The 23,899-nt window shown below is 44.2% G+C and overlaps 1 protein-coding gene across 4 annotated transcripts in view; it reads left to right on the forward strand.

Moving 5' to 3' along the window:
* LOC141069560 (uncharacterized) overlaps positions 1 to 23,899 on the forward strand; it is a 118,401-nt gene that overhangs the window by 66,150 nt on the left and 28,352 nt on the right. For all 4 annotated transcript variants that reach the window (XM_073559221.1, XM_073559220.1, XM_073559219.1 and 1 more), the window contains exons 5-6: positions 13,345 to 13,421; positions 17,599 to 17,710. In XM_073559221.1, the coding sequence (XP_073415322.1) occupies positions 13,345 to 13,421; positions 17,599 to 17,710 (189 nt within the window). The remainder of the gene's footprint in view (positions 1 to 13,344; positions 13,422 to 17,598; positions 17,711 to 23,899) is intronic.

Genomic DNA, 23,899 nt, shown 5'->3' on the forward strand with positions numbered 1-23,899 from the left:
TGCTATTGAGAACTCTGCTATTAGAAGTGGAAAGGAAGAACAAAGACGAAAGAATCTAATCACTAAAAATATTGGAGAAAGAGAAACCAATCACAAACTAAAATGTTTCTATACTAATGCACAAAGCATGGGCAACAAACAAGGAGAATTGGAACTACTAACACAGGAACAGAAATATGATGTAATTGGAATCACTGAAACTTGGTGGGACAATACACATGATTGGAATACAAGACTAGAAGGATACAACTTATTTGCAAGAAACAGACTTGATAAACGAGGAGGGGGTGTCGCATTGTATGTTCGAAACGCGTATATCTGCACAGAGATTGAAGCTTCAGAGACTGGGAGTTCTGTGGAAACTGTTTGGGTAAGAATACAAGGACAGAACAATGGAAAGGACACCATTGTAGGCATTTACTACAGGCCGCCTGTGCAAGCCGAAGATATAGATGAACTCTTTATGCATCAGATGGCCAAGTTCTCCAAAAAATATGACATAGTTGTCATGGGAGATTTCAACTATCCAGACATTTGTTGGGAATCTCTCTCAGGCAAAACTAACAGGTCAAGGAAATTCTTATCCTCTCTTGCTGACAACTTTATCTTCCAAAAGGTAAGGGAGAAAACAAGGGGAACTGCTACCTTGGATCTAATCCTTATAAACAGGGAGGAAATGGTTGAGGAGGTAAAAGTGGCTGGGACCCTAGGAGGTAGCGACCATGCTATTTTAGAATTTTGGATTACTAGAGGTGGAAGACCTGTGAAGACTCAGACGTCAAGGTTAGATTTCAGAAAGGCAGATTTTAAGGGATTCAGAAAGAGAATTGGAGGGATCCAATGGCTGGATATCCTTAAAGACAAAAATGTCCAGGAAGGATGGGAAATCTTGAAAAATGAAATTCTCAAAGCACAGTTGTTAACAATTCCGAAAAGAGGGAAGAATAGGAAGCATTTAAGGAAACCAGGATGGATGAACACAGAACTTAAGCACATGCTAAAAAGGAAGAAAAAAATGTTTATAAAATGGAAAGAGGGAGGCATATCTAAAGAAGAATATAATGCTGTCTGCAGAACCTGCAGGGCACAAATCAGATTAGCTAAAGCTGAAAATGAACTGAGGCTTGCAAGAGATGTCAAAAGCAATAATAAAGGATTTTGGGGATATGTCAAAAGTAAAAGAAAAGTCAAAGATGCTATAGGATTTTTACAGGATGAAAATGATGAAATGGTAAGACAGGATGTTGAGAAGGCTGAACTTTTAAATTCCTATTTTGCATCTGTTTTCTCTCAGAAAGGAAATGCAACATCAACTGTTATTCACTGTCCTATTAAGGGAATAGAAGAATCCAGGATATCTATAAACAGAAAGATAGTGAGGAAACACTTAGCTAACCTAAATGAATTCAAGTCTCCAGGTCCAGATGAATTACACCCCAGAGTACTGAAGGAGATAGCAGAAGAAATTTTTGAACCCCTCTCCATAATCTTTGAAAATTCTTGGAGAACAGGAGAAGTGCCAGAAGACTGGAGAAGAGCAAATGTTGTTCCTATCTTCAAAAAGGGGAAGAAGGTGGACCCAGGCAACTATAGGCCGGTGAGTCTGACTTCTATACCAGGAAAGATCTTTGAACAAATTATTAAACAACATGTATGTCAATACCTGGATAAGAATGAAGTGATTAAACAGAGTCAGCATGGGTTTCTAACTAATAAGTCATGTCAGACTAACTTAATTTCCTTCTATGACGGTATCACTGATTGGGTGGATCAAGGAAATGCTGTAGATATAGTATATCTTGACTTCAGCAAAGCATTTGACAAAGTCTCTCATACAATCCTTATTGAAAAAATGACTAAGTATGGAATGGACAAGGCAACTGTTAGGTGGATTCATAACTGGCTTAGTGATCGGACCCAAAGAGTGGTCGTAAATGGCTGCACATCCAGTTGGAAGAATGTCTCAAGTGGGGTACCACAGGGCTCTGTCCTGGGCCCTGTATTGTTCAACATCTTTATCAACGATTTAGATGAAGGAATTGAGGGTAAACTGATTAAATTTGCTGATGACACAAAGCTAGGAGGGATAGCTAATACTAGAGAAGAGAGAGAGAGGATTCAAAAAGATTTAAATAAACTGGAGAAGTGGGCAGCAACTAACAGAATGGTTTTTAACAGGGAGAAATGCAAAGTACTACATCTGGGCAATAAAAATGAAAAAAGCATATATAGAATGGGAGGAATAGGGCTAAGTGACAGCACATGTGAAAAAGACTTGGGTATACTAATAGATCACAGACTGAATATGAGTCAACAGTGTGATGCAGCAGCAAAAAAGGCAAATGCAATTCTAGGATGTATTAACAGAAGCATACAGTCTAGATCACGTGAAGTCATTATTTCCCTCTATTCCTCTTTGGTCAGACCTCATCTGGAATATTGTGTCCAGTTTTGGGCACCACATTTTAAAAAAGACATCAACAAACTGGAGCAAGTTCAGAAAAGAGCGACCAGAATGGTGACCGGTCTGCAAACCCTGTCTTATGAGGAAAGGTTGCAGGATTTGGGAATGTTTAGTTTGCAAAAGAGAAGACTGAGAGGAGACTTAATAGCTGTCTACAAATATCTAAAGGGCTGTCACATTGTAGAAGGATCAACTTTATTCTCATTTGCACAAGGAAAGACTAGAAGCAATGGGATGAAACTGAATGGGAAGAGACACAGATTAGATATTAGAAAAAACTTTTTGACAGTTAGAGTGATCAATGAGTGGAACAGGCTGCCACGAGAAGTGGTGAGTTCTCCTTCAATGGAAGTCTTCAAACAGAGGCTGGACAGACATCTGACTGGGATGATTTAGCGAATCCTGCTTTGAGCAGGGGGTTGGACCAGATGGCCCAGGAGGTCCCTTCCAACTCTACGATTCTATGATTTCCCCATGTGCTGCCGCTGCTGAAGCATGTAAAAATAAAAAAAATGACATACTCACCTCTCCGTCGCTGGGTGTCAGATATTCACCTGTCCTGCGTCCATGGCTGCTCACCGCTATCTGCCACGTTATCAGTCAGTGACGTTCAGACTGCAGGGGGCGGGGCGCGGCGCGCACTAACACGTCACCGCGCCCTCTGCTGTCTGGAGTCACTGACCGATGACAGACAGCAGCAAGCAGCCATGGACGCAGGACAGGTGAGTATCGCTATACTTACCCGTCCTGACGCTGTCGCTTGAGCCCCAAGCTTCTCCGCGCTCTCTTCCTGCCTTCAGCGGTCATGTGATACCGCTCATTAAAACTCATGAATATGCGCATATTATGATATTAGTATGGCTCTATGTATCATTCGGAAGTGAGTATCCCTCCATCTTTCATTACTTACATGCTTACGCAACTCATTCCACCCAGACAGAATCAATTCCCTTACCCCCGTTTCTTGCAGTCTAGTTTCCCAGCCCTTGAACAACTCTTGTGGACCCGAAGGCAGTAGGGTTCCCCCCATGGTCCGGTAAATAGTTAAGATATTCACTTCAGATATGTGTCTTGAAAGAAGATTTTTGAGTTCGGAAGACTAACACTCTTCATGTATGTCTCGTAATTTGGAGAATAAATGGTGTTGCAGCTGAGCATATTGCAAGATATGAGAAGGGTCAAGTCCCCACCTGAGAAAAATCTCGTCTGCCGTCATCCATCTATTTTCTTGAGTCTGCATCAGTTCCCCCATAGTTCTAACTCCTTTTTCCCTCCAGATTTGAAACAGAGCATTATCTTTTCCCTGACTAAAGTCGGGGTGTCCCCATGGTGTGAAATATTTAGATATCCTCCATGACATGCCTAGTTTGCATCTTATGGCCTTCCAAGCCGCCCTAGTGTCCCAAAAGATCACTGAGTTTCTCACCTTCGGGTCTAATGTCGTGCTTGAGGAGTGCAAGATCGCTGTGAGGTCCCAGGGCTTACACCAGTCCGACTCCAATGTGTAGTCCGAGTGTTTGCTAGTGTGTCTTAGCCAGTCAAGAATGTGTCTGGCAATGCAGGCCAGATTGTACCCTCTGATGTTGGGCAGTGCTATCCCCCCCCCTCATCCCTCGATAGCATCAATATACGTTTGCTGATTCTACTTTTTCTTTCTCTCCATAGAAAGTCAGAAAAGGCTTTGTTGAGCTTGTTTATATCTACATGTCTTAAAAGGAGGGGCAATGTTTGCAGGGGATACAGTAGACGGGAAAAGCTGATCATCTTGATCAGATAGTTCCTTCCCAAGAGCGACAGTGGCAGGTCTTTCCACCTTTTTAGTTCCTGTATTATTTTATTTATAATGGGGGCATAGTTAAGTCTATAGATATCTCTTGAGTCTTTCCCCAAAAAGATCCCCAAATATTTTTTCGCCTTGCTTGCTATTGGTATGCCATGTATGGAAGCCTGTCCCCGTTCTAATTGGTCAATTCCTTGAGGTCTATGAGTAAGAAACATAGCTTCGCACTTAGTTTTATTAAGTCTAAACCCCGATATCTCTCCGAAGGTATCCAACTCCCTCATTAAGCCAGGAAGGTCTCTACTTGGGTCTGCTATATAAAGAATAATATCGTCCGCAAAGAAACTAGATTTTATCTCTCTTTTGCCCACTTTAATCCCCTGGAAGCTTGGGCCCGCATTGATAAACCTGGCAAGCGGCTCAATGGCTAGATTAAACAATAGCGGCGAAAGGGGGCAGCCCTGTCGTACCTCTCCCTAATAATATTATGTCTGACAGAAACCCCGGTGTGTGAACTTTGGCTTTGGGATTAGTAAATATCGAGGACAAGAGGTTTCTGAATCCTCCCTGCACACCAAACTTATCCAGCACCTGCTCCAGCCATGGCCACCCCACACTATCAAACTCTTTTTCTGCATCTAGCATGACAATGGCTGCAGCTCCTCCCCGATGGTCCCCCAGCCTCACTGCCTCCAGCACCATCATTGAACGTCTTATGTTCCCTACCGCCGCGCCGATTTCCCCCTCACAAGTCCCACTTGTTCAGGTCCAAATAATTTAGGAAGAATCCCTGCCAGTCTGTCTACCATAATTTTTGCCACAATTTTTAAATCCTGGTTGATCAAAGAGATAGGGCGAAAGTTGGCCGGGTTATCAGTGGGTTTATCGCCCTTTGGGATGAGTTTAATATGGGCTGTGTTCATGTGATCAGAAATGGCTTTGCCTCTTAGGTAATCATTGTATAGATTTTTCAAATGCGGGGCGATCTGGTCCTTCAAAATTTTATAGAGGCTGGCGTCAAACCCGTCTGGCTCAGGGGCTTTATGAATATTTAGATCCCCTATAACTCTAGAAATCTCTTCCTCTGTTGTTATTTCCCTGTTTAGTAGATCAGTTTCAGAGATCAACGGAAGTTCCACACCCTCCAGCCATCTCCTTCCCTGCACCTGATCAGACCGTCGGGGTTCGTATAGAGAAGCGTAAAACCTCCCCAAAATGCTGTTTATTTCTCGCGGGTCAGTCATTATGGAGTCATCTTGTGTTTTGAGTGCTGCTATTTGAGTCCCTGGACATCTACCTTTGGCTAGGTTAGCCATCATGTGTCCAGATTTGTCACCAAACCTGTGGAGCTCGGCATCCCTCAATGACTTCCCCAACATCTCCTTCTTTCTGGCCCACGTGTCAAATTCTAACTTCGCTTCCAACCAAGCTCTTTTATTGACCTCAAAGGGCCGCCCTTGAAACTTATTGTACGCTTGTCTAACAGAGTTACTTGTCTTTTAAATATTGGTCGGTCATTCTCCTCTTTATCATTATTAAAGTGTGTGCTTTTATTTTACCTCTGAGAACGGCTTTAGCCGCCTCCCAGACTACAGTCATGGCCAAAAGTTTTGAGAATGACACAAATATTATATTTTCACATGATCTGCTGGCCTCTGGTTTTTATGTGTGTTTGTCAGATGTTTTTATCACATACAGAAATATAATTGCAATCATATTATGAGTAGCAAAAGGTTATATTGACAGAATGAGTTAATGCAGTAAGTCAATATTTGCAGTGTTGACCCTTCTTCTTCAGGACCTCAGCAATTCTCCCTGGCATGCTCTCAATCAACTTCTGGATCAAATCCTGACTGATAGCAGTCCATTCTTGCAAAATCAATGCTTTTATTTTGTCTGAATTTGAAGGTTTTTGTTTGTCCACCCGTCTCTTGATGATTGACCACAAGTTCTCAATGGGATTAAGATCTGGGGAGTTTCCAGGCCATGATCCCAAAATCTCTGTTTTGTTCCCTGAGCCATTTAGTTATCACCTTTGCTTTATGGCAAGGTGCTCCATCATGTTGAAAAAGGCATTGTTGATCGCCAAACTGCTCTTGGACGGTTGGGAGAAGTTGCTCTTGGAGGACATTCTGGTACCATTCTTTATTCATGGCTGTGTTTTTAGGCAAGACTGAGAGAGAGCCCATTCCCTTGGCTGAGAAGCAACCCCACACATGAATGGTTTCAGGATGCTTGACAGTTGGCATGAGACAAAACTGGTGGTAGCGCTCACCTGGTCTTCTCCGAATAAGCCGTTTTCCAGATGTCCCAAACAATCGAAAAGGGGATTCATCAGAGAAAATGACTTTACCCCAGTCCTCAGCAGTCCACTCCCTGTACCTCTTGCAGAATATTAGTCTGTCCATGATGTTTTTCCTGGAGAGAAGTGGCTTCTTTGCTGCCCTCCTTGAGACCAGGCCTTGCTCCAAGAGTCTCCGCCTCACAGTGCGTGCAGATGCACTCACACCTGCCTGCTGCCATTCCTGAGCAAGCTCTGCACTGCTGGTAGCCCGATCCCGCAGCTGAAACACTTTTAAGAGACGGTCCTGGCGCTTGCTGGTCTTTCTTGGGCGCCCTGGAGCCTTTTTGGCAACAAGGGAACCTCTCTCCTTGAAGTTCTTGATGATGCAATAGATTGTTGACTGAGGTGCAATCTTTCTAGCTGCGATACTCTTCCCTGTTAGGCCATTTTTGTGCAGTGCAATGATGACTGCACGTGTTTCTTTAGAGATAACCATGGTTAACAGAAGAGAAACAATGATGCCAAGCACCAGCCTCCTTTTAAAGTGTCCAGTGGTGTCATTCTTACTTAATCATGACAGATTGATCTCCAGCCCTGTCCTCATCAACACCCACACCTGTGTTAATGGAGCAATCACTGAAACGATGTTAGCTGGTCCTTTTAAGGCAGGGCTGCAATGATGTTGAAATGTGTTTTGGGGGATAAAGTTCATTTTCTAGGCAAATATTGACTTTGCAAGTAATTGCTGTTAAGCTGATCACTTTTTATAACATTCTGGAGTATATGCAAACTGCCATTAGAAAAAATGAAGCAGTAGACTTTGTAAAAATTAATATTTGTGTCATTCTCAAAACTTTTGGCCATGACTGTAGAGTGTGATCCGTTGTGGATTGGTGGTTGTGATGCAAATACTCTGACCACCACTCTCCCAACAGTTTGGCGAAGTCTTTGTCTTTTTTTAAGAAATGAGGGAACCTCCTTATTATGTCCGAGCCTTTTGGGTGCATATCAAATAAGGTCATTGCAACTGGAGCATGATCTGAAATAACTAGATCACCTATCTCGGCCTCCTTAACCTTTCCATTTAGGCTCTCGCTAACCAGGAACATGTCAATACGGGACCATGAATTGTGCGGGTGTGAATAGTGGGTGTATTTCCGCTCGACCGGGTGATGTTGTCTCCACACATCCCCGGTCATTAGATCAGTTGCAAAATTGCACAGAGGAGGGTTTCCCCTCCCCTTAGTAGAGCTGCTTCCACCCCTCCCACTTTTCGATCTGTCCTCCGAATCCAGCATTACCTCATTCATGTCTCCTCCAATTATCAAGTTATGTGCGCCAGAAGTCATAACTGAGGTGCAAAGGGTTTGGAAAAACACATCCCTGGCCGATTTGGGGGCATAAACATTATGGATGTCTAATATTCCGCAAGGAGTTTCTAAGACTACTCTGACATGTCTTCCTAGATCATGTTGGTACGTTACCAGTTTGTGCGGAAGTGTTTTGTTGATGAGAATGATCACCCCCGCCTGCCTTCCCTTGGCTCCCGACCCATAAACCTCTCCCACCCAAAGTCTGTGCATGCGGAACATGTCATGTTGAGACAAATGTGTCTCCTGGGGCAGAACTATGTCCCCACTCAATCTCTTCAGGTGCCTGATTACCAAGGATCTTTTTTCCGGGGTCTTCAGACCCTCAATATTCCATGTTATGATCTTAACCATTCGTGGTAACAATGTGGCTACAGACAAGCGATATGTCTGTGTAAAAAGCATTGGGCAGGATAGCCAAAGTCCGCCCCCAGTAGTGTTATGAGAAGTGAACCAAATCTTGAAGAAAGCATCTAAAGTGTTACAGCAGATATCAAGCCAAACCCAACTAGTCCCCGAACTGAATACTCCAACATGGGAAACATTTTCAACATTCCCTTCCCCACCCATCCCTTCCCTTCCCCTCCCATCCCTTCCCTTCCCCTCCCATCCCTTCCATTCCCCTCCTTGCCATGTATATCACTAGTACTTCCATTTTTTCCAACATGGCCCTCCTCTACCTTCTCCTCAACCTGGTCAACTTGACATAGTTGCAGTACCGGCTATATATAAAGAAAAAGAAAAACTTTGGAAATATAAAGACATAAAAATTGTACTCTATCCGTTCCCAATCAACTTATATCTACGTGTCCAGATGAGCGTGCTGCAGCAATTTTCAAAAGTTTGTGAGACCTTCTTCACTTTCGAGTAATCACGCAACGATTTAACGTACAACATCAACAGACAACATCAATGAGATCCTCCTTTATGGAGATGCACTTGTAGAAAAGCCTTCCTAGTGGAGCTCTCATGTATTCAGGCGGTCTGAGCAGTTGCCGCTTTCCTCACTTTTTCTTTCCTCGTCGTGACGTCCATTGGGAGATCTCGTGGGAGATGACATGAACTCCCTCGTTGCTTCGCTGGAGTCCCTCCAAATTTTAAAGGAGCCATCCGTGTGCCTCGTTTTGAGGACAACAGGGTAAAGTAGCTGGAACTGGATGCCTTTCTTGTAGAGGAGGCTACAGACCTCACTGAAGGCCCTGCGTTTTTTAGTGACTTCTGGTGAAAAATCCTCAAAGATGACAACCTTATGTCCTTGGAGCATGAGTGGCTGTCACCTGGCCCTAAAAAGGCACAGAATTTTGTCCTTATCCTTGAAATCCAGATACTTTGCAATAGCCTGGCGAGGTCTCTGAGTACGTTGGTCACCGTGCCCCGCTCCACTTAGGCGTGTGTCTCTGGCCATGCTCCCTCCAGGCGGGCCCACCCTGTGAGCTCTTTCCACTTATCTTGTATTCCTAGGGCTGTAGGCAGTTCTTGTTCAAAAATGTCATTGAGTTGCTGATATGTTGCAGATTTGGGTAGCCCCACTAGCCGCAGGTTATTTCTTCGGGACCTGTTTTCTAGGTCCTCAAGTTTATCCCTCAGCCATGTGCCCTGTTTTCGAGACACTTCCAGCTCCTGTTCAAGCTGAATTGTCCTATCTTCCATATCCATCACCCTCTGCTCCAAGTGCTTCATCCTGCTGGCATGTTGCGCTGATATTTCGTGGATCTCTTCTAAAGCGTCTTTTACTGCCTCCTTCACTGCGGATTTTATATCTCCTGTGAGGTATCCTGCCACCTCTCTTGCGAGCTCCCTGCGATCTCCCTGTATAAGCGTCTCTGTCACCGGACCTTCCCCGCTCTGTGATTCCGGCCGGCGGTCTCCTTTGGGGTTTATGCGAGTTCCCCCTGTCTCTCCCTGTTCTGACCTGGGTGTTTTCAGCTGCGCCTCCGGGTTTCCCTTACTCCTGAACTTCCCGCTCTGTGGCGCTGCTGCAGCCGCCGCCATCTTGGGGATCTCTCCTGCTGTCCCACGTGCTCCTGCGGCTCTGCTCTCGCCGCCCGTGCTTCGGAGCCAGCGCTCCACGGTGCCTCCGGTATGCGGTGATGTCAGCAGTCACCTTTCCTTTGAGTAGCGCGCGCCGGTGGTCTATTTAAGTCGCTCAATGTCAGGCTATAGCGCTGAGCTCCCTCACCCCGCTGCAGCCACGCTGGCGCTGAAACCGGAAGTCCAACAGCAATTTTAAGATCTCTCTACAGGTGATCAATGGGATTTATATCCGGTCTCATTGCTGGCCACTTCAGAACTCTCCAGCGCTTTGTTTCCATCCATTTCTGGGTACTTCTTGAGGTATGTTTTGGGTCATTGTCATGTTTGAATCCCATGACCTTGGATTCAAACCCAGCTTTCTGACACTTGTAAGAAAAGTCCTAACTGAGAACTGGAAGAGCAGCAAAAAATATGTAGACAATGCTCTTATAATGCTGAGACTGAAATTTATTCGGAGATGCGCAGCAGAATGGTACATTGAAAAGTCAGTGAGACAAAGCCTTTAGGCATGAACAGGAGTCCAGACAGAAAAAGTAACGCTGGGATAGCTGGCAGTGGTATGGCCATTTGTAGTGTTAATATAAAAATGGCTATTTTGAGTCCATATTGAAATATTCAGAATGTATTCAAACCATTACAAAGCAGCATTTCTGGTCATACATTTACAGACAGACAATGCTCACAGTCACACAATCTTGAGAACTGTTTACTTATTGTCTGAATGACTTTACCTCACATACAGTTCTAAGTTTCTATATGGTTGCTGTTTGTTATTGTAAAACATGAAGGTTTATTTAACCTTTGTCTGTGGTGGATTTTATCTAATCCTTGTGCCTTTTTTATTATATGGCTTTATTGCCCATTGTCTGATGATTCCATAGTTTCTCAGTTTCATCTGATCTTGAAAGCTGGCCACTGGAAGGGCAGGGTGAAACTAGAGTTACTACGTAGTGTAAATCACTATATAAGGCCAGAGAAACATGACTAAGATAGAAGCATAAACTGGGGTACATATACACGTGTACAGTGTTGTGATACCTGCATAAATAAGGAGGGACGTGCAGTGTTGTGCATTTCTCAGGGGTTCTCTGTCTTGGTGTTTTGCTTCGCTGATATTCCAGACAGATGATGCTTTAAAGCCTCTTGGTGATGGATGATGTGAGTATATGTACTTAATCATTATATGTATTTAATCTTTATATGTACTTAACCTTTGTGTGTTGAAATATACAAAAGTGTACGCAATCATACTATTCCTTTAATTTTGTACTTTAAAATAAAATTGCGTTATATCGCAAGTATTAGACTTCTTTAAAGCCGTATCGGAACCTTAGTGTTAAAAACTTGGCAATACACCATTGCCTGGCGATGGTATGACCTGGCAGCAGACTGCCGATGTTGTGGCCTGTCGGCACACTGACGATGTTGTGGCCCTGAACAACAGTAACATAGTTATTAAGGTTGAAGGGAGACTTTAAGTCCATCTAGTTCAACCCATATCCTATCCTAACCTGCCCTAACATGTTGATCCAGAGGAAGGCAAAAAAAACCCATGTGGCAAACAGTAAGCTTCACATTGGGGAAAAAAAATTCCTTTCTGACTCCACATACGGCAATCAGACTAGCTCCCTGGATCAACAGTAACAGGAGCTTTTTATACATGGTATAGACAAAGCACATTGCAGCAAAAAGGCGTATACATGAAAACCTCATACTGCAGAGAAAAACATATATTCAAGAACAACGCATACAATGGTTAAATGTAATGACTTTAAGGCTTTTTACCACAAACTTCATTAGAACTCGGAAATCTCCATGTTCCTCTTAGCCTCTGTCATTAATCACATCACAGCTCTTAGTTCTGTCTCGTTATTCTCACTTTATTGACAACTATATATGTCTGTTTTTCACTACAGCAAATACACTTCTTTATTAACATGTTACCATTTTTCTATTATCTCATTGCCCTGCAGCTGATTCAATTAACCTGTGTGTATGTCCACTATACCTGCTAATGGCTATGATCTCATCTGGTGTCTCCAATCTGTCTAGGGCTTCCAGCAGTACATCTTATTAGCATTTTAGAAGCAGAATCAGTTGGAATCAGTTGGTTCAATAACTTTGCACAAAATGGCTACTTGGTCCATCATGGCCACTCAGAATGCAAGGACATCTCATTCTCTTACAACACTGGGCACTACATTGCAACCCAAATTCCTTTGGTAATCTTCAGATTTCATGATGCCTTGCACACAGTCAGAGCACCCAGTGCTAGAGAAAGCAAAACCGCCCCAAAACCTATTTGAAACTCCACCATATTTGACTTTGTAGACCTATTTCCATTTTTGGTAAACTGTAGAATATGTTGTACCAAAAACTGCTTTCTTGGTCTCATCTGTCCACAAGACGCTTTCCTAGAGGGATTTTAGCTCACGTACATTTTGGCAAACTGCAGTCTAGCTTTTTTATGTCTGTCTCAGCAGTGGTGTCCTCCTAGATTTCCTGCCTTAGCGTTTCATTTCATTCAAATGTCGATGGATAGTTCGAACTAACACTGATGCACCGTAAGCCTGCATTATGGCTTGAATTTCTTTGGAACTTGATTGGGGCTGCTTATTCATCTTTCAAACTATCCTGTGTTGCAACCTTTCATTCATTTTTCTCTGCTGTCCACATCAAGGGAGATTAGCTTCAGTACCATGAGTTGTAAACTTTTTGATTATGTTGCGCACCGTGGACAAAAGGAACATCAAGATCTCTGAAGATTGTTGATATTGTTCAAAAATTTTGTTCTCAATTCCTCAGGCAGTTCTCTTCATCTTTCTGTTCTCCATGCCTCCATGACACACAATGCAAAGATTGAGTCAACTTCTCCCCTTTTTATCTGGTTTCAGTGTGATTTTCACATTGCCCATACCTGTTACTTGCCACATGTGAGTTTGAACATGCATCACATGCTTGACACAAAGTTGTTTACTCACAATTTTGGAAAGGGGCAAACAATTTTGCCCAGCCCATTTTTGGGGGTTTTGTGTGAAATTATATCCAATTTGCCTTTTCTTCTCTGTCTTTTTTTCATATTGTTCCAATACACACAAAGGAAATAAACGTGTATAACAAAACGTGTGATGGCAATAATTTTGTGGGAGAAATACTTCATTTTCTGGAAACATTTCAAGGGTGCTAACACTTTTGACCATGACTGAAAATAAGATCTCCCCTGAAACGTCTTTTTTTTCTAAGCTAAACAAGGTCAACTTTTACAACCTCTCTTCATATAAGAGGCCTTCCATCCCTACTAGTATACTTGTTGCCCATCTTTGAAAGGGTAAAAATGAACAAAAAATTATGAATAATGAGATATTTTGCAAAGTTTGAGTAAAATCTTCCCTATTGTGCTTTTTTGCTATAGATGGATCCAGCAGGCAAAATAAAAGGAAGAGATGTCCCCAGCATCTCCACTGTCCAGAGGAAAAGCAGATACATCAGGTAATTGGAACACATGTTTCACCATATACTCTATTACCAGAGGAGACTTTTGGGACAAAGACAAATACATTAATAATGCAAAAGATCCAGATGACTATCTCACCAAAGCTATGTATAGCGAAAATCATGGTCTATGAATGCCAGCCACTGGCTGGCTTTCACAGGAGAACCGTAATGACAGGCAATCACAAGCCCGGCGGTGCGCTATAAATGCCACACGTCAGAGATTGACAGCGGCATTTAACAGGGTAACAGCCGCATATTAGAGGTAGGAGGTGACTGATTATCACAACGATCATCTTCTGGGAAAGATGTAGGCTCGGCTTAGCAGCCGGCATATGACTTAACTGAAGGTCATATGTCGAGAAAGGGGTGAAAGAGGTTGACCTGTACTTACATACTGAAACCTATCCTAATGGCCAATATGAGATTCAACAGCAGCTGATTGAAAGCAAAGTATTGGAGCATAAATTTCTTAGTGGCTACTGCTCAGTACTGCAGTTTCTCTCATTCACTTAAATGGGAAATCGGTCATAAACATGTACAGTGGGTAAAATAAGTATTTGATACAGTGTCGATTTTGCAGTTTTCCCACCTACAAAGAATGGAGAGGTCTGTAATTTTTATTGTAGGTACACTTCAACAGCAAGAGACAAAATCTACAAATAAAACACAGAAAATCACATTGTATGATTTTTGAATAATTAGTTTGTGTTTTATTGCTTGAAATAAGTATTTGATCACCTACCAACCAGCACGAATTCTGGCTCTCACACACCTGTTACTTTTTCTTTAAGAAGCTCTTCTACTCTACACTCATTACCTGTATTAGTTGCACCTGTATGAACTTGTTACCTTTATATAAGACACTTGTCCACACACTGAATCGATCACACTCCAATCTCTCCATCATGGCCAAGACCAAAGAGCTGTCTAAGGACACCAGGGACAAAATTGTAGACCTGCACAAGACTGGAATGGGCTACAAGACAATAGGCAAGCAGCTTGTTGAGAAGGCAACAATTGTTGGCACAATTATTTGAAAATGGAAGAAACACAAGATGACTGTCTATCTTCTGTCTGGGGCTCCATGCAAGGTCTCGCCTTGTGGGATAAGGAGGATTCTGAGAAAGTTCAGGAATCAGCCCAGAACTACACGAGGATTTGGTCAATGACCTGAAGAGAGCTGGGATCACCGTCTTAAACATTACTGTTAGTAACACACTACGCCATCATGGATTAAAATCCTGCAGGGCAAGCAAGGTCCCCCTGCCCACGCCAAAACATGTCCAGTCCCATTTGAAGTTTGCTAATAACTATATGAATGATCCAGAGAAGGCATGGGAGAAGGTCACGTGGTCAGATGGGACCAAAATAGAACTTTTTGGTATCAACCCCACTTGCCGTGTTTAAAAGAAGAAGGATGGTGGCTTTGGTTGCCACTACTGTGAGTTGAGATGAATGTGGCTCGCGACCCTCTCTCAATGTGGCTGTCTAGGTCAGAAAAGTTGGGGACCACTGCCCTAGAGCTAGGCCTTGAATAGGGAAGGGGGAGGGAAGAGCACTGGTCAGTCCCCACTGTACACTAAAGATAAGAAGGGAGACAAACGAGAGGGAAGCAACTTAGCTTGAGCAGACTCGGAGAGGTAATACCAAACGTCCTCCAACAGCACCAGAGAGGATGTAAGCCGACTGCTATAGCTCCAAGCCTTCACAAGGGGGAAAATGTGAATATCACCGGCGACTCCCTGAAGCAGACTAGGAGTCCATAAACACCCAGGTCCAGGTGTCTCAATTAGAGCCAGAGGGAGGTTGCCACTGGGACTACAAGTTGGAAGGATTTAGAAGGCGTTTGCAATGACAAACACAGAAACCTTCTGCAGCCAGATGCAGAGCTCCTGTCTTTAGCTTCTGACACACCCGTGCCTGTACCCCCCCTTCTATGAGTGGCGTCCGGACACTCAGGATAAGAGGTGTGGAATGAACGAACCAGCCTCGGGGCATTCACCTCGGATACTGAAACCCGCATCCTTTCCTCTGGGCCATATCCTTTCCAGTGCACCAAGTAATGTAAGGAACAACATTGGAGGCAAGAATCTACAATCCTCGAAATCTGAAACTCTAGATTACCATCAACCATTTTTGGGGGCGGCGGTAGAGGTGAGGACTAAAGAGGTTCCACATATTTCTTGAGCAAAGACCTGTGAGAGACATTGTGGATCTTTAAGAGGGGGCCTTTTATAGGGGCCAAAAAATCTAGGACCCACTTCCAGGAAGGAACCCTCAACTTTGGTATTCCTGGTAGACAACTACGCAAAGTCATTCACATTCAGGTCTGGACCGGGGAAGCGTTTTCTGTCGGCCATACGTTTGTACCTGTCTCCGATGATCTTCAAATTACTCAGAACTCCCCTGCAACACCAAAGAGAGGGACAAAGCAAAACGTTCCTCCTCAGGAACTCACAAAGTCCCTCCCACTCTAAAAGTTCCAAACTGTGAATGGTAACCGTACGCACCAAAGAATGTTGACCTTCTGGTAGACTCCTGACAATTATTAATAGCAAATTCTGCCAGCTGGAAGTAGGAATCCCAATCCTTCTGATTCTCAGAGACAAAACACTTACGGAAAGTTTCCAAATTCTGATTAACTCGCTCAGGGATGGAAGGCAGAGGAAAAGGACATCTGCACCCCTAGTCTAGAACAGAACGCCTTCCAGAACTTTGAAACAAATTGGGTCCACCGATCTGACACCACATCGGAGGGAACCCTGTGAAGCTTCACGACCTCTTTCGGCCGGGGGGGGGGTTAAGACCCCTATTTTTTGACCTCTGATGAACCCTCAACAATCTAGAGGGGGAAACGTGTTGGGTTCTCCTTTCATCTGTGGCTGATAAGTATTTGTTTTTGTTTATACATTCATGGTTGACAGACCTTTTGTGTGTTGTAACATGTTTACTTCTGAGATTATTTTTGGGTGAGAAGTATTAGCCTCATCCAAGCGTGGTGTATTGAGCACCTTTAAATTGTTGCAACATATTTGTTTTCAAGATGGATTATTATATCCGGATGTATTATGAATCTGTCATCATTTTTTCTTTGCTATGACCGATTAAGATACCTTGAGGGCTCCATTTGCACTGCAATTGTTAGCAGGTTTAAGTGACTTGTAGTGTGCTGTTTATTAAGTCTAATATTTTGAATAACAGGTGTTTTCAAATATTGTATTACATTAATCGAAGGAATAGATTTTTCTGTATACGTTTTTTCTTGAGGCATATATTTTGTCAGCTATTTTTCGCTGTGGGTATTTACCCAATGGTCTGTCTTTTTCCAGCTTACAAAACAACATTTTTTCTACAAGATAAGTCTTACTGAGCTGCGTTTTCAGTATGTTATTGTATTTTTGACTTCGAGATAAGTTTACAGCACTCTACCACTTTTCCAAATCTATGTCTCCCCACTAGAGTTTTTTCGGGTGTTTATGTTTGTGTGTGTTTTTTCCTGTGTATCCCACCTTTTTGTGTCTAGGGTGGTCTAGGGTTGTCTAGGGCTACCGACGTTGAGCGGGGGCGCCATATTGTCCACAACTAGGGTGCCAACCTCTGCAGTTAGTTTTTTTTCCCCCTACTTAATATATTTAAATTTGGCATTGGTATTGGATATTTGTTTTTGACCCTAACCCTCTTGAACTTTGGATAGTCTGATATGATGTCTTAATTATTGAATTAAAAGGCATTTTTAGGGCTATCACTTATTTTGCTTTCTTGGTTTGCTTTTTGAATTTGTGATCCCAATATTTTTCTAGAGGTTTTGTAAGTATTTACTCCAACCATATACTCAGTGCTGACGATGCGGAAGTGAGCAGCACCGAAGAACCTTTTATCTATCTATATATAGTGTCATCAGAGATGTACTTGTATATGCACTGCTGAGAAAGGTGTGTGCTGTGTGTTTCCTTTTACATGTCTATACCATTACCTGCCATTTTACTGCACTGTCTTGGTTCTTTAAGATGTAGAAAAATGAGGCTGAGTCCACAAGGCCAGGACTTGCTGTGTCCTTAGGAGTTTGGAATATGCGAAGACTTTAATCATTGAATTGTTGATCTTCTTTTGTTTTCTATTAAAATTCTCCACTGGTGTTTTGAGTTGCACATTGTTTTACCTGTTGACATAGGCTAAAGATCAGACAGATATTAAAGTCGAAGTTGTTGTAACAGAAGAAGAGAAATATGTTCCGTGTGGTGAGCAATGTAACGAGGAGAAAAATCTTACAGATATCAGCCCAGGTGAGTGAGAGAGACAAAACAAGTGAAAAAGGAAAATGTAAAATATATGTGTTACAGGGCCTTGAAAAAGTCTTCATAGCCCTTGAACTTTTCCTCATTTCTACACGTTACATACATTCCTTTCACGTTGCACCCACAAACTTAAATTATTTTTTACTTTTTTTTTTAACTTTTTGTCATGTAATGTACAGTTAAAATACTTTTATTATTTGATTGTATTTTTACAGGACGTCCCTCCTGACAGCACCACCAGGAGGTTGTCCTATCCTTGATAGGAACAGGAACACAGAAAAGGTTAAATAGCCCCTCCCCACCAACACCCTTCAGTGTTTTTCCTGTCCCTATCAGGGACAGACGCAGAGGAGCGCAGCGGTGCGTTTACCTATGAGGCCTTCGTGAGACATCGGGACCCGGTGGTAGGAGCTACTGGAAGCAGTGCCCTCTCAAAGGGTTTCCCGACGGAGGCACGATCCCCGCCGCAGCAGCTCTGAGACCGCTGGAGGTCCCTCAGCGCTGGGGTCGAGCTGGCTGCTCCCCGTCAGCGCGCATCCCCTCGGAAGGCTCGGCGCCAGAGCAGCTGCTGTTCCTGGCTGCAGGACACCGGCGCCTCGTGTCTCGGATTTCCAGCGCGCCGTGTCATCGGGGGAGCGCTGGTGACGACTTCCGGGGGTGGGGCCAGGAAACATGGCGGCGCCCGGCGTGACGCGGCCCGGGCAAACGATCCCACAGGGCTGGCGTCGCATGGATCCTGGCGCCCTGTACATTGAGGGGCTTCAGCAAAGGGCGGAGAACAGACCTGCACAGATCTGCGCACCGGGAGGTTGCGCAGCAGGCAGCCGCATCATCAGCAGCAGCTGAGCTCGGAAGGAGGACAAATCAGATGTCTTGAAGCCAGGTAAGGCGACTACTTAAGACACACTGACGGACAGCATACTGACTCAGTAGAGATGGAAGGTGGTAGACGTCCAGTCCCTAGAGCCAGATCCGGACCATGTGAGTAAAGAGGTAGTAGGGTCCCTTACAGGTCTCCATACACAGACACACAGGACAATCTTTCCTATATATTTTGCAGGCCAAGGAGGCACCTAAGCAATCCACATCGACCACCAGGAAAAAACCTAGCAAATGCCACCTATGCTCGGCCAGGCTCATGTCAGGACATACAAAAAAGTTATCTGAGGACTGTGTATCAGGACTCCTAGGACAAGAACAGTCCTCTCTCCTGGACAATATGAGATCTATGATACGAGAGGAGGTGCAGTCCACAGTCGCAGCACTGGTACCGGCACAATCCCCATGCCCTAAGAGGCCCAGATGGGAGCTGGAACAGAGTTCAGAGGAAGGAGAGGTGTCGGACTACTCTGATCCTGACTCCAGCGAAGGTTCCTCGGTAGCTCATCCGGAAGAAAGGAAGAGATACCTCTTTTCCACGGAAGATACAGACATACTCCTACAGGCAGTCCGAGATACAATGAAGGTAGAAAATTCTACAGAACCACGAACAACCCAAGATGAGATGTTGTTCAGAGAGCTGAGAGCCCACAGAAATACAGTATTCCCTGTTAATAAACATATAACAGCGATGATATTGGAAGAATGGGAAGAATTGGGGAAGAAGCTGATAGTCCCAAAAGACTTCAGGTACCGTCTTCCTTTTGATCCAGAAGAGACAAAAGTGTGGGAGACAGTTCTGAAAATCGACATACCTGTAGCCAGAGTGTCAAAGAAAACGGATATCCTCTTTGAGGATTCATCCGGCCTGAAAGATCCGATGGATAAGAGATCAGAGGACCTCCTCAAGAAAGCCTGGGAAGCTTCAGCAGCAGTTATGAAAGCTAACATAGCAGCCACCTCGGTAGCCAGATCAGTGAGCTTATGGGTGGAGGAACTAGAGGATCATATTAGAGACAAAACCCCCAGAGAGGAGATCCTAAAATCACTACCTCTCCTGAGCGTGGCTACCGACTTCATGGCTGACGCCTCGGCGGAATCAGTCCGTTTTGCTGCAAGAAATAATGCCTTATCTAATGCAGCAACGCGAGCTCTGTGGCTGAGATCTTGGACAGGAGACACTCAGTCAAAAAACAAACTGTGCTCTATACCCCTCTCCGGACTCCACGTCTTCGAGCCCGTATTAGATGAGCTATTTGAGAAAGCTTCCGACAAAAAGAAAGGCTTTCCGGAGGAAAAGCCTAAACGAATGCCTTTTTTTCGGAGGACCTGCTCCCATCCCAGACAGGACTATAGGGGAAAGGGAAAGTCCGGCAGGTGGAGCTACCTGAAGGAAGGAAGAGGAAGTTCTCAGGAGCAGAAGGCAAGACCTACCAGAGAATGACGCCAGGAAGATAGGAGGGAGACTCCGTTACTTCCAAAACATCTGGAAGGATATTACCCAGAACCTGTGGGTTCGGAATACGGTCGCAGAAGGTTACAAAATCGAGTTCACCGAGCGACCGCCCAGGAGATACTGCGTAACCCAGTCTCAGGTAACCCACCAAAGACTGTTAAAGGATGTACAGGACCGGATAGAGATAGGGGCCATAACCCGAGTTCCCCATGCTCAGATTTCAGGGTCACTACTCATCATTATTCTCCATAAAAAAATCAGGAGGAGAATACCGGACCATAATAAATCTAAAGCCGTTAAATCGGTGGGTGACCTACAAAAGATTCAAGATGGAATCTCTGAAAGCAGTCATACCATTAATAAAAAAGGACTCAGTCATGTGCACCCTAGATTTAAAAAGTGCCTATTATCATGTGCCCATCCACAGATCTCACCAGAAATTCCTCAGGTTCGCGATAAAAGATCACTGGAAAATAGAACATTACCAGTTCCGTTGCTTTGCATTCGGACTCGCCTCGGCGCCCCGGGTCTTTACAAAACTCATAGCAGAGATCATGGCCCATCTAAGGGAAATAAATAGCCTCATCATACTGTACTTGGACGACCTGCTGCTAGTGGCAGACTCTCCACAACAAATGGAGCAAGACCTTACATCCACCATATCGGTCCTACAGAACCTAGGATGGGTAATAAATTGGAAGAAGTCCAGCCTAAGACCAGAAAGAGAGAAGATGTTTCTCGGAGACATACTGAACTCGGGAAAAGAATGTTCCTTCCTTCCCCTGCACAAACAGCAGGAAATCACACAAGAGGTCCAGTGGGTCCAGAGACGCAAGTACATCTCCATAAGGAATGCCATGAGAGTCCTGGGTCTCATGACTTCATGCATCTCCAGTGTACAGTGGAGCCAGTTCCACTCAAGAATCCTACAAAGAGAAGTCTTGGCGACCTGGGACGGCAGAGAAACATTACTAGACAAAAACATGAGACTCTCCGAGGAAGGAAAGCTGTCCCTTTCCTGGTGGACAAACACACAAAACCTCGGAAAAGGAAGACCCTGGAGACTGTTGCCATGTACAAACATCACTACTGACGCCAGTCTCAGAGGCTGGGGGGCTCACATGGAAGGTCGATACCTCCAGGGGACATGGGGCCCATCAGTACGCAACTGGTCCTCGAATTACAGAGAGCTCAGAGCAGTCTGGGAGGTGCTAAAAACATGCCAAGAAGAACTTATTCGCCACAAGAAAGAATTCAAAAACAAAGAAATTCTTTTCGCTCAACCCGGCAGACAACCCAACAGGAGTAGACGCTTTAGCGCAGGAATGGAACATGGAGCTCGCTTACGCCTTCCCGCCACTCCCTCTTATACCAAGGGTCTTAAGAAAGATCCAGGAAAGCAGAGCATTAGTAATATTGATTGTTCCTTACTGGCCCAAAAGAAGCTGGTTCTGCTTACTAAAATGAATGGCACGGGAAGACCCGATACTATTACCAGCGAGACGGGACCTGTTAACTCAAGGACCCTTAGTTCATCAGAAACCAGAAATGCTACAATTATCGGCCTGGATCCGGAGGCGGAGATCCTAAAATCAAAAGGACTCTCTGACTCAGTAATATCTACTATGCAGAATAGTAGAAAGCCGGTAACCTCAGCCATATACCAAAAAATCTGGAAAACATTCTGTTCTCAATGTAAGGGGCCAGTATCAGTCACCCGGGGTCCAAATATCCCGCAGATTCTCGACTTTCTCCAGGCGGGCTTTGACAAAGGACTAAGGCCTAGTACGCTGAAAGTACAGGTGTCAGCCTTAGGCTCATACTTTGACTTCCCCCTAGCCAATCATCCCTGGGTAGTGAGGTTCAAAAAAGCCACTCAGCGGATGAGACCCACAATCCGTAGCTCGATACCACCTTGGGATCTTAGCTTGGTCCTAAATGAGCTGCGCGAAGACCCATATGAACCACTAGAGCAGGCCCTCTTAAAATCAGTGACATTTAAAACCCTATTTCTAGTGGCAATAACTACTGCTAGACGCATAGGGTAGATTCAGGCCCTGTCTATAGAGCATCCATATTTGAAGATCCAGGAAGACTGCATCGTCTTAAAATTAAATCCAATTGAAATTCAATTAGCGGCGCAAGTATATATATGCTGGATCAGCTGCAAGTACCAACAATCCCCTTACCACAATGGGGTATTTTTGCCCAAGAAATAATATATAGTATACGTACTCGCGCTATGATTCAGTCATAACAAGACATTACTGATAAATTTATCGGAAAAATACCTTGTAATGGTTTGTTGAAGAATATTCCGATATTAGATGAAAGGAGACGTGACTTCTAATAAGAATCTGTTATGACAAGCTGTGTAAAAGATGCACCTTATTCCGATCAGTGGGTAGATTGTTCAACTTAGCTTTCTAGATGGGCGGTCAGGAATCCGCAGTAATTCCGAAACGCGTAGGACTATTGGCTCCCCTTGCACACCGTATTCTTCTGCTGGGCACCACGTGACTCTGCCAGTCACGTGACCCGAATACGTCACGTAGGTCCTAGCTATTCACAGGACCTGTCAGCGGTCACCGCGCGCTCCAGCAGCGGCCGGGACAATGCTCCAGGACTGACCGCCCATCTAGAAAGCTAAGTTGAACAATCTACCCACTGATCGGAATAAGGTGCATCTTTTACACAGCTTGTCGTAACTAGGGATGAGCGATATTGCCCAATATCGTATAAGAATTCCAATTTCCGATATTGTAAAATATCGGATATCGGAATTTCCGATATCAATGCAAATCAATGGGAGAAAAAAATCGGAATTACAAAATGACCACTACAGTGCTATATAATGGATAAAATGGAGGGGAAACATCTCAGGATAATGGGGAAGGAGTTTGCAGAGGAGCATAAAAATTGCTAGAAAAATGCACAGAGCGAAAGCTGTAGCAGGAAAAATGGTTGCCATCTTCTTAACAGTGGTGTTTTTTCTTTGGGTTAGGATTAGTTGGGGTAGGGTTAGGGTTTATGATTAGTAGGGTAAGGGTTAGGGTTAAGGTTATGCTTATGGTTAGTAGGGTTAGGGGTTAGGGTTATTAGGGTTAGGGGTTATGGTTAGTAGGGTTATGGTTAGGGTTTAGGGTTAGTAGGGTAGGGGTTAGTGGTTAGGGTTAGTGGTAAGGGTTAGGGATAGTTAGGGTTAGTGATTTTACATTATTAAATTAAAACTGCCGGTGGTGGTGTCAATATGCCCTTTGACTGACGTGTCTGCGTTCAGATCACCTTGCTTTGCAGGGAGTTTCCAGGAGCACCACATGGAGGAACGGATACACTCCATTTAAACCATGCTTAGTCGTCTTCTGCTGATTATATTACTGTTATTCAGTAATTCTACATATTGATATTCTGCTTTTGGTTCATGTACATCAGCTCCTACTGCTTCCTAAACCTCCGTCTATGGTTATTCTGCTATTGGCTGGTCGCAGAATGTCCCAAACCCAGAGGAAATACGCAGAAGTAGCAGTAGGCACAGGAACTTGAGAGAACTAGCTGGTGAGTCTGGAACCCGTATAGGCAGCAGAAATCGGCATAAGAGCCAATGGAACTAACGGGCACCAGCTGACGTTACCGGAGCCCGTTAACTAAGCAGGAGGTACCTGTGCCAGAATGCAGTACCAAGGACCAGCAGACGTTACTGGAACTCGGATATCACAAAGGAGGGACCTAAGTCATTGACTCTACTGAGAAACAGCTGACGTTACTGGAATCCAGATAAGCAGCAGAAGGTAAAAGTGCCAGTGGCTGTACTGGGCAACAGCTGACATTACTGTAGCCCGGAT

This window comes from Dendrobates tinctorius, unplaced genomic scaffold (assembly GCF_039654945.1).
Source record: "Dendrobates tinctorius isolate UK_male_01 unplaced genomic scaffold, ASM3965494v1 ptg000266l, whole genome shotgun sequence".
Lineage (NCBI taxonomy): Eukaryota > Metazoa > Chordata > Amphibia > Anura > Dendrobatidae > Dendrobates > Dendrobates tinctorius.